Genomic DNA, 11,864 nt, shown 5'->3' with positions numbered 1-11,864 from the left:
GTGACTGAGAAATGACCTGCTTGCATTTGTCGTTGAACTCACTCACTAACATTAGCACCTCTGCCAAGCTCATCTCATTTGAGAGAACTTTGAGCACTAATTCTTACTGATCGTTATGGAGCCTCAGAATTTGTCTGTAGATATCATGGTCATAATATCCAAATTTCTGATTTTGAACACTCATTAGCAGCTAGTGGTGGGGTAGCCTAGTGGTTAAAGCGCTAGTCACATCGAAGCTCCGGGTTTCATTGTAAATCTCAATTGTGTGCACATACTCATTATGAAATATGCTTGCATGAATTTCAAAACAATTGTGAATTAAGTAACCCTTCTTAGTATGGAAAATATCTTGCCACTATACCTAATACCCCCATCATATCAATGTGACTGCCATGCTTGCCAAATCTAACTTCAGTATTATGCGAGCAAGTCTTAAAGACACCATGATCGAGCTCCAGAGATATTGGCGTGTCAGGGGTGATGGCAAAAGTATAATCTCTCCAAGGGATCTATATTAAAATTCCAATACTTTAAAGGAACTTCAACTGATAGATAAATTTTGAAATATTTATATGTTTTAACATTATGTTAACATTATCATCATTGACAGGAAGTTGTGTGTAGTGTGCAAATAGTGTCCTTCTTCCTGTGACACAACCCGTGAAGATCCGTGAATATTGCTGAGTGCGCCGTAAAACTAAACTTACTCACTCTTTCTTGTGACACACAGGTCCAAATGAATGTAACCAAAATATATAATATTGGCTAGATTTTTGTTATTTTTTCAAATAGTAACCTGCCGTCTTTGATAACCAATGAGATGGCGTAGATCCTGCTGGACAATCGTGTATAAAGAAAGCAAAAGCATTGTGAAGTGAACCTCACGAGGAACAGCAATTAACCAGCCAAGTAGACGTTTCGAGGACTAGTAGTTATGTGGCCAAGGATCCTACAGTGGGCAACATGTGTAAATTAGATTTGATAACACTTCATTGACTTTAGCCGTTATAATTACTCGAGAAAGCCTGCAATGTTGTAAAGTGATTTGCTCTGTACATCTTTAATTCTGTAATTCTTTACACCAAAGACATCAGTGTCTTCTAGCTGGGGTTGTTTCGTGGTGTTCAGTGGTATATTTATAGGTACCTAAAATAGAATTAGATTGATCTTTGAGCAAAGATTGGGTAAAGGAAAGAGGATGCACACCCTCTCGACGTCAGCCAGTGACAGGTCGTATTAAATCAAAGAATGCACATGTGTTGACACTCCGCGACCCGGAACAGTAATAAAGGAGAGGCCTCTCAAGTAGTACATATATATCGAAGAAAACAGTGTAAGCGCATACTGATCTTTCTGGAGGGCGAGCTGAAACATATTTAGGTAAGTATCTCTACCAAAAATTGGAACTAACTTCTATCAACGGTGTTTATTGTGTATAACGCGCCCTACTGTACATGATTTCTTCAGAGATGTTAACCTTAGAATATCTCTTATTTCAACTATGTCTTGTGGCTTTTATCTAGTTTGCAGGCCTGGTTATTACGCCAGTACAAGTAGACATTTCGACACTCGCATTTACGCTATCTATTCCAGGTGTCAGAGACACAACGTAATTAACTGTTTAAACTGTTTGAGAAAACGACGTCGTGTTTCCATGCAAGGATAGAGGTTTACACTCTTTTCAGTTGGTGTATCACATTATCAACAATGATTACTCCATGAAGTTTAAGTTTTAATTTTAGAAAACGAGGGAATACTACCTTATATTTCATTTTTAAAAAAAATATGCTTCTCTCAGGTTTAGCTTTACAGAGTAATATGTTTTGAAAAGACAGGATCCTAGTTTTTAATCATCTAACCTAAGAAAATGTCCTGGATCGTATTTAAGTCCTACTTTAATACTGCCTGGCGAAATTCAGATGGCGAAACACTGAAGGAGTGTCGTGAAGTCTCCCACGTTACTAGGGGTACGGATGCAGCATAGCCATGCGCACTGTTTTTTTTGTTTTTTTTTTTGTTTTTGGTGGGGAGTCGGTTCACTAATGTGGTAACTGTCTAAGAACTGCATTACCCGGAGTCCTCCCCGATTATGCAGACGAGCTGTGGTACCACTGGAGTACTGTTACACGGAATTGGACCTAACTCCCACACTATCTTATACCATGTTCACCCGTTACAAATCATATGAATGTGTCCTGCGTATGTTTAAATATCTATTTTCAGTAAGCATTCATTAATTTTATTAACTTAATGATGCCTATATAAAATATGGCCCAAGTTACATACTCAATATACAAGTATATAATTAGCCTGAAGTATATATATCCAAGAAAGCCCAAGCAAGTCTAGAAAATGTGGTAAGTCTAGATTTTCATAGCTTCAAGCTTCTGAAAATGAAGACCGTCTCAGGGCTCCATTTCATTATATTATTTTTTTTACCATGAACGTTTTTTCAGTAAAATATGTTCATTTCAGAGACTAACTGTTGGTCTAGTATATAATCTGTCGTTATATGTTTAGAAAGGTGCAGCCACATTATGTTTGCAAAATGCGTAGACAGACCAAGTATCAGTAATGTTTTACCCGACATTAAACCATGTACAATATTTATCGACATTGTCTTACAAAACGTAACTGTATTTTGCGGTTGCACAAGTTTCCCATAATATTCATTTGCATCTTTCAATCAGGAATGAAAATATACTCCATCAGCTGCCTCATTCTGTTATCTTAAATGTGTAACCAAAGGGGCATGTGAGCTGCTACTATTGAAAGCCTGCACACTTTTTTGTCAGCAGATCATACACGAATGTCAAATTGTATCTATTTTCCTCTCGTACTACAGACACCACCGTCACACGATGTCAAGACTGCTACAACTTCTCGGAATCATTGCCATTGCTATTCTACAGGTACAGTCCTCGATAGGTAAGGCGGATATACACATACTGACTACGTTTAGGGGTCCGAGGACACCATCTAAACCGGCATTCTTTGTGACCGGCTAAACTTCTGGTATAGAGGGCGTACCGATTTAGAGAACTTTTGAGTATTAAACCTGAGAATCCTTTTTTAAATACGACTGAACAACGTGTTGATAGTCATCATATTTTTCATTGAAGATAACATCTGAAAAATACAACACATTAGAAGTCATGAGGTGAAAAAGTCAGTAAGTTATGCTTGCCGATTCATCCATTCCCTCTTGCTAGACCTCCAAGGTACATGCAGAGTGTCGAGGTTGGAAATGTTTTTGAAGCAACGAGGTTTCTGAGATTTGCTTATCACCAGTGGTTTTATCTTCCAATCTACCCGCTTGAAAGGTCTAGCCATCTTGGCATGTTGAGCGACTGACAAACTGTAACACAATTTATAACACAAGTGACGTTCACGCTCTGTCAGTTTGCCTCACCTAGATAATCCTTATCCATACTACTTTTATCAGGCAACATCAATGAGCTTAATGCCGATGGTAATCCACTTTGTTGTTATCGCACGTTCAACTAACCAGACAACCACCAAAAGGACAGCCGAGATACCGGTTACCGGTTTGGAGAACGTTAATTACTGCACAAACAGTACGTTGGCTGGTCCTTGTTGTGCCGAAAATCGGAATAGACTGATCCCGGATTGGAAGGCATGTAAATAATCATAAATTAAATAGCTTCTGCCAGCACCAAATTCTAGTGCCGACATTAAGAGCACGAAGGGTTGGAGAGCTGCATGCTTTGAGAGCTTCCACTGTATATAAAAAGGAACAAAAACAGTGACTACGTTTAGGTTCAAATCACCCTTGAACGCCCGAGTGTCGATATTTTGTGGATTTCTAAATATGTATTAAACTATATATTGTATTATTACACGCTATATGATACTCGGGGAATGCTGATGAAGAACAATCATGCAGTGATTGACACCTTCATTTCTAATGTGCTCTCATGCACTTAAGAATGCATTATTTTGTGGCTCGTTGCTTCACTAATGTATAATGGCCAAAGGATGACACTGCTTTGAACCCACTGCTGCATTGTTGATTCGTCGCGAATAATGCCCATGTTCTTGCGGTATCAGGCCATTCCCTCAGTACTTATCAATGGGATTTATGGTTTGCTTTTCATTTTACTTTGTACTCCTAATTTTCCGAACTCCGCTATTATGTAAACTGGGAAAGCCATGTATGATATGTTAGTCCCCAGGAAGTCGAGATTGGATATCGGCGTTATACAAATATCTAGTATAATAAAAATCCATTAACCACTGCATGATACTGATAATTGCAGAATTTAACTGCTTACGGACGAATGATACGTGTGCAACGGGCAGCTGTGATGCCAGCGGAGACTGCACGTGTACATCTCCACAGGGGAACTATGACTGTGGAACAGGTAGGCGTTTATAAATGTTCTCTAAATCATCATGATGGCAGTGATGAGGAGGATGAAACAATATGAGTACATATTAAACGTGAAATCAACGAATGATATTGAATCAATGATTAGTGAAACTTGTTTTCCTGTTGTTCAACGCCATTCTCAGCGATATTTGAGGTATTTGTCGGTAAATCGACTCTGGACCAGAAAGTCCCTTATTCTCCAATGTCATGATAACATGCATGATCAAAGTCAAGAATTAGTTGCTGAAGACCTAACCCTGTCCTTCCTGGCAGAAAACTATAAACATTTAACAACAAACTTGTGTGTTCTAGATATTAATTTATATATCTAAATATGAAAGATATGAAATTAGATACGACTTCACTGGATCGAGTGTTCAGACACGGTCACTTGATTGTCTTCGTTACACAAGATTGTGTGATGTTGCTTACGATATGAACACCGTACGGTTTGTAGGACCAAGTCTTGAATATATTACATATGTATGTGGAAAACACAGAGTGAATACACTATGGTACTTTATTCTACCATAAGTAGACATTCCTACATTATACTACGTATTGTGATAGGACCTTGTGTTGGCGGTAAAGGGCATCTTAAACATCCCCACCTGTGACACATTAAACATACAAAGGAAAGTCACTTTTTCACCTGGAAAACAATCGACACATATGGTACCAGTTAAAATGGGGAATTGCGTCGGACATGACTTTTTGTCAATGACCCGCACACGATTTCTTGTGACTTAAGAAAATTAGCATACGTTTCAACATCCTCCTCAAAGGATTATAACTTGTGCTCCGAAATGACAGCACGCTGTTTGCGATATTGGGGATACTGACAAAGGTTGTTACTGACAATAACTGAGCAGTCAAGTATGGCCAGATGACCGGTATAGAGCATTATGTTGAGCCGCCAGGAGCTGACATGTCCACGCCCTGCCACGCGTTCCTGGAAAACCTGAAAGACACGGCGTTTCTTTTATAGGACATAGGGCCAGTGAGATAGGTTTTCTTTGATTATTTTGAGGTTTTAAATGTTGGAAATATTGTCCTTCAGATGTTGTAAACGTTGGCACTGGCTGTGCATGTGAGAACACCGGGTCAATATGCCTCCAAGATGGTTCTACATGTGTTTGCTCGGAGATGTTCTACGGACCCAAATGTCAATACAAAACATGTAGGTGCACATTCCGCCTTACTTACAGTTGAACAGGTAAACACGGTACAGACCTTACCCGTTTCACTTTGTCAACAACGTAAACATCAGACAATAAACCCGTTTCGTCCTTTGCTTCTCAATGTAATTGCGTTAGACTTTTTAGAAAATGAATAAGACATCTTGTCTTCCTATGCAAAATATGACTGTGTTTTAACATTTCACTTTTGTTTATGACATACATAGCTAATGGCTTCCTATGTAGAGTACGTTGTACCTTGAATATGTTACTGAATGTATGAGATGATGGTACTTAATTTGTTTATCGGTGTCCTTTCGTGGTGGCACAACAGGAAGACATTCGTTCATTCACCTCTTCAGCTGCTGCACAAAAGATACGCTTCATAAGTTAAAGCCCTATTCACCTAGGGCAGAGTCTAAGCCTGAATAACCTTCCTAGTGTTGTGAACTATTTTAGGTTGTATTGCTAAAGGGATGACAAGTGGTTTATAGGTTTTACTGCCATCATTTCGTTCATTCCATGACTTGATGTGACTAGAACTGCCATTTAACTATTGACTAACGACGTTTCACAGGGAATATTTACTCAATCTTTTCCTGTGGAATTGCAGTGGATGTGAGTTGTTCGACAGCTGGCTCGCACATTCTGAACGTTAACGTCCCGGGTACACCAACGTGTTATGTGAAGGGGTTTGAGAGCACCTGCAGCTTTTCTACAACTGTGCCGACTGGTGCACCAACGGGCTGGGCGGGAAACTTCCTGGAAGCATCCCTGACAGATGCCACTAACTGTGGATCACCGACAGAAACAACGGTTTGGAACTACAAATTATACCATCATGCTGTTATACTCAGATGAAATAATTATCATTCACAGAGATGAAACTAAGCCCACCGATACACCAACGGGGTGGACGGGAGACTTCCCGGAAGCATCTTTGACAGATGCCACCAACTTTGGGTCACCGACAGAAACGGTTTGGAACGAGTAGTGTAGCTATTATACACATATAAAATAAATATCATTCATAGAGATAAATGACAATGTGATGTAGTAATACCTACGTGTACCGCATCATACTCCTTGAATCTGCAAAATGCGTATTAACCACGTGTCCTGATTTCTCAATACATTGAACAAGAGGTCATATAATAATAAATTCCAGGATGCCGATGGCGTGAAGACTAAGTGCTTTACAGTCATTTGTCGGTACGAATCCTTGTATCTGACTGGACTCGACTTTGAGGCCCAATTCTGCTGCGGCGATGAGAAGAAAACAGTTACCAGCGAACCCCTATCCTTGACAAATAAGTGAGCGTGATTTCGTGTCTCTATCTTATAAACATACTTCAGGGTTACGTGAAACGTGGCCATCAGTTGTGGACGAGCCCGTCACAGCAAACGTTGATATGATATAACTACTGGATTCATTCTTTCTGTATGAGTGAGGGAGCGAATGTAGTTTACGGAGCATTGATCAGCGACATTCATCAACCAAATGAGTGAGCTTAATTGCTGAATTCTAATCCGAACCGTCAGGGGTTGCATGTGACCTTATGATCACGATGACACTCAATGGATTGACTGGTCCAGACTGGTCCAGACTGGTCCAGACTGGTCCAGGCCGCCGTCATATACCTGCAGGAACGTTAGGAGAGACCTCAACAACACACAAACAAAGCAATTTTTTTCACAGTTGTGGCTGAAGCTGCACTCACCATTTCCCACCTATACTACGACGACCTATGATAATCCATCTGGAGGATTTTAGATGAAAAAGTCGTATTAGAACTTTGTATTTATCAATTTCTAAAATGTTCCGATTTCAGTGGACTGCTTACAGCAAACGTCAGTGCAGACCCTGCCGGGGCTAATATCGTGACAGTTGTGATGAAGAACGGTGCTGACGCCCTTATTGCTGCTGGGTCGGCAGTTGATATCGGCTCGACGGTTAAACTGGAATTCACACTTGATTCTGCCTCTGGTATATATCATTTTATAGCATGTATATTTACATTTACATATTTACAACCTTTCTGAATATCATTCTCTGTTTAGTACCACAGGAATCTCTCGGTACATGTCATAACATATTTATCGTCACAGGACCAGACTAAGTTTTTGTAAATTTATACCAGTTAGAAATACTGACGCGTGGTAGGTCCACGTTTGATCATGTTTTCTTAATTTATGGACAATATTGAACAGCCCTTAACACGGACCCTTGTCTCATTATCATCAGCGAAATCTAGCATCCTGAGTATAAGATATATGTTACATATTGATATGATGATGTTCCTAAATTACCCTGAATAAAAATTCTAAAAATGTTACAGATTTTGCTGCTATACGTGTGCTCTCGTGCAAAGCCAAAGACAGTGGAACGAACGAAGTTCAATTTATTGCAAACAGGTACGTTTAAAATCTAAAGCACACAAATAAATTAATGTTTACAATAAATAACTTTCATTGCTTGCAGCAAATACCTAAATTTTAACTTGACTTCTTTTACTGCAGTTGTCCCACGAAGACCTTTGTTCAAAGCACTTCGCGTACAGGAGGCAGTCCAGTCGTAATTGAGACAAGAGCTATCAAATTCACAGGAACTACCACTGTCACTTACGAGTGTTCAGTTCTTATCTGCAGACAAATGACCGAATGCGCAGCGGTAAGTGCACATGTACATGATTCGAAGTTGCTACCTCTTTCCGTGATGTGGGTTAAAAACGGTAACTGATGGTCAGTTAATGTCACGGGTACTCTGGATTAATGCATCGTATTCACCGATGATTTTGTTCTAAACTAGAATATGTACTTGAAGTGAAGCTTCAAATATATCTAAAAGAACGTAAACCGACAATTACTTATTCAAAAAAAAGTGACAATATTTCAACAATGTTTGATGCATTGGTTCGTGAGTTTCTAGAAAGCCTTACTGAAGAAACCGTCAACTAAATATTCGTTGTACGTTGAATGTTTTTGTCATCAAAGCAGTACCTCGATATCCTTCCAGATTGTAGATACATTTAGATTGATGGATAAAGTTAAATTGGTTTCTAAGGTATATGCATGACGATTGTGTCGGTTAATTCTTGTACGTTTGTTTGTAGGTAACCTGTACCGATGGAACGTCCGGTTTTGGGCGTAAGAAGAGAGAAATAACCGCCTCGTCAAATTCTACAGAAGAAAAGACGGTTGTGACATATGTCAGAGTCAACGACCCATTTGCAGCATCGGAGGGTAAGTTATTATCAACAATGACCAATCAATAAATGTTAATTGTAACATCAGAAGAGCAGGACGTGCTCACTTGCTTGGCGAACAGTCGTTTTCAGTGATCCTGCCATGCACATTTCGCTGCTTCTTTGCCTTTTCACTCAATGGAATCGGTGGGGAAGAGGGTCTAGACGGGTTGTTCTAAACGCGTGTTACATTGTTTGCAGTTTTTTAAATCTCAAAGATAGAAAGTCTAAAACCTTATTCGTTTTGCTAAGAGGCACCATACCACACTAAATGTGTCAATTTTATTCACACAAATATTTATGTCTGAAACTATCTCCTTCCAGTGAAGAGTGCTGTTCAAGACGCTGTTGCACAGACCGGTGCCATCAATCTGTCAGCCGCGGTGATTGGTCTGGCTGTCGTTGTCCTCGTCCTCCTTGGGGTGTGTCTTGTCCTTGGCGTTTGTCTCATCAACAGGCGGGCACCTGTTAAGAACATCCAGGAATAACATGGCCTACTGTTTTCTTATGCCAATCCCGAATACAATATTATTAATAACTTTGAAGTTAAAAGTATAAAAAGCATGAAAACTATTTTAGCTTTTGTATTTTCACAATTTTGTTATGAACACTTCTAAATTTCTTGCTTTCTTAATTTTTTCTTGCTGTTTCGGCCCATGATTTTGTGCATTCATAAACAAAACATGCTGTAAAATGTTAATTGAAATTAATGATAAATTTGAATAGTTATTTCAAAATACTACAGATAGTCTTCTGTCTCAGATATGTCAGAATATAAGAATCTTGTACATCATTAAAAATAGGAAATAAGTGCCATTTATTTTCATTCACAATGCAGAGACGAACAATATATGTGCCATTTACCTTTATCGTAATGCAATTCTCTCTCTCAAACGTGATCGCCATGTAACTTATTTTGGTGTTAATAAATGTACGTGGAATATCTAATCAGCCAAGGGATTTAATAAATGGTTAAAGATATAACTATGTGTTGTTCATGAAAATACATTTTTCTTTACAAATGTAGGTATATGGTAGGAATTTGAAAAAATGAATGCGACAGGTATTTCATAAGACCCTGATTAGAATTGATCTTCAGTTACCCAGGTTTGTCGTAAGAGGCGACTAACAGGATCGGGTGGTTAGGTTCTCTGACTTGGTTGACACATGTTATCGCTTTCATCTGTGTACATTGATGCGTATGCTGTTATTTACAGGATTGTCTGATCCAGACTCGGTTAGAACGCCGCCATATAGCTGGAGTATTGCTGAGTGTGGCGCAAACTCACACACTCGATCATTATTTCAAAGGCATGGGATTCGAGCACCTAACAGACACAGAGGTTTGAGGGCATGAAAAACCCTCATGCTTCAATTTCTCTGTGTCTATCCTCTTGATTGAGATGATTTTCTACACATTATAAATACCTTGGACTGATATACACGTCAGTATTAAGTTGGTCTGCCGCGTTTAAAAAATCTTGCCTCACAGGTTTCTAAAGTAATTATGCCACTTTTGAAATAAATCAGGCAAAATGACAATACTTCTTTTTCGTCAGAATATTCAATATTCAACAGAAGAATATCACCGATGCTGTTATTCGGTTCAGAAATTGGGGGAGTTAAGTATTTTGAAGTTATTGAAAAAGTTCATTTAAGTTATTTTAAAACTTTTCTAGGAATGGGAAAATATGCTTCCAATAAATCTGTTATTGGGGAAACACTGCGGTACTCATTGTTTGTTTCTAGCCAAGTGAGAGTTACAAATCCTGATTAAAGTTACTTATAATGGATAATTGTCTTTATCCCTATCAATGTTACCATATGTTAAAGATGCTTGATGATAATGGAAAACAGTGTTGGGCTTCAGGCGTTAGAAATCTTCTATTCTTGGTTTTTCCCATGATTTTTCCAGGGTGTTGTTAAACACAGACTCAAAGAAACACTTGAATATTTATAACGATAAGTAACCTCTATTGTACTATAGGCCATCTGGCCTGTGTTACTGAATAAACTGCCTGTCTGGTTTTACTATAATTGCGACTGCTATATGGTATTACTGTTCATCACTTCACGATAATGGCCTGCACACGTAAACAAAAGTCAGGTACAGATACCGTATTTGTAATTGGAGCGCGAGCACACACCATGATTTGTATCCAATAAATAAGGACTGATGACGCCCCTTGTAAGCACAAACATATTGCATACAGCCTCACACTGACATATCCATATTAGTGACTAATAGTGTCTGCGCAAAAACGTGTTACATGATGTAGTATTCTCAGTTAGTTGTACAACCTATATAGTTCTATCTCTGAAAACGTCACGTCAGAATAAAGTGGGTGATTGTAACTACTGCTAGACACATATTAGATGATCTTGCGCTGTAAACGCATTGTGACAAGAGAGGCGGTACAACGAATTGGGCGAGTACACTTGGCTGCTACAGGCAGCTTGACGATTATGCACGTGCAATACATGCTAACCGTGACATGAAACCAACACCGCAATTTCTGTAATTTCAGACATAAGATACTGATATTCCACGCTAGCCTTTAGTGAAGACGAAGACAAACAGATGATTGGGGCATTGATAAGCATTTTAGACGTTCAAAAATTTTGTTTAAAAAAACCCCAGGAAAATGTCATTTGCTTCGTGAAATGGATCGGTGGTCCTAAACATATTTGCTCAGTATATTGTGTTGATTCAATTCGTTGGGATTGTACCTGTTCCCAGATCGGGTGTGCTCTAACAATTCATGCGTGAAACGCACGGGGAAAATGAACTTCTCGATATTTATCAGACAACCTCTCTCCGTTTTGTTTCAAGTGGATCGTTCTGTGGGGCGTTCCCGAGTATGCAAATTGGGGTCATTTGTCATCTTATCATCTTATATATATGTGTTTACCAGTACTCGCTTGTCGTCGTGTGTTCGTTGAGTGGAGACAAGAGATCCCATGAAGACACTACACATGACAACACTGAATACAAAACCTTAAACAAACACATCTATTGTCCTAATCCCCACACAGTTAGAACCATTT

General features: G+C 39.0%; 1 protein-coding gene across 1 annotated transcript; it reads left to right on the top strand.

The window, feature by feature from the left end:
• The first annotated feature begins 888 nt into the window (after positions 1-888).
• On the top strand, positions 889-10,853 carry LOC137297819 (EGF-like domain-containing protein 2). The gene is made up of 11 exons (XM_067829774.1): positions 889-1,380; positions 2,846-2,928; positions 4,281-4,385; positions 5,454-5,573; positions 6,185-6,387; positions 6,740-6,885; positions 7,404-7,558; positions 7,911-7,986; positions 8,092-8,242; positions 8,685-8,814; positions 9,141-10,853. Exons 2-11 carry the CDS (start codon positions 2,862-2,864, stop codon positions 9,302-9,304), a joined length of 1,317 nt encoding a protein of 438 aa, XP_067685875.1. The 5' UTR covers positions 889-1,380; positions 2,846-2,861; the 3' UTR covers positions 9,305-10,853.
• Positions 10,854-11,864: the final 1,011 nt, after the last annotated feature.

The sequence above is a fragment of the Haliotis asinina genome, chromosome 10 (assembly GCF_037392515.1).
Source record: "Haliotis asinina isolate JCU_RB_2024 chromosome 10, JCU_Hal_asi_v2, whole genome shotgun sequence".
Lineage (NCBI taxonomy): Eukaryota > Metazoa > Mollusca > Gastropoda > Lepetellida > Haliotidae > Haliotis > Haliotis asinina.
This window is presented reverse-complemented; position numbering and strand designations above follow the sequence as displayed.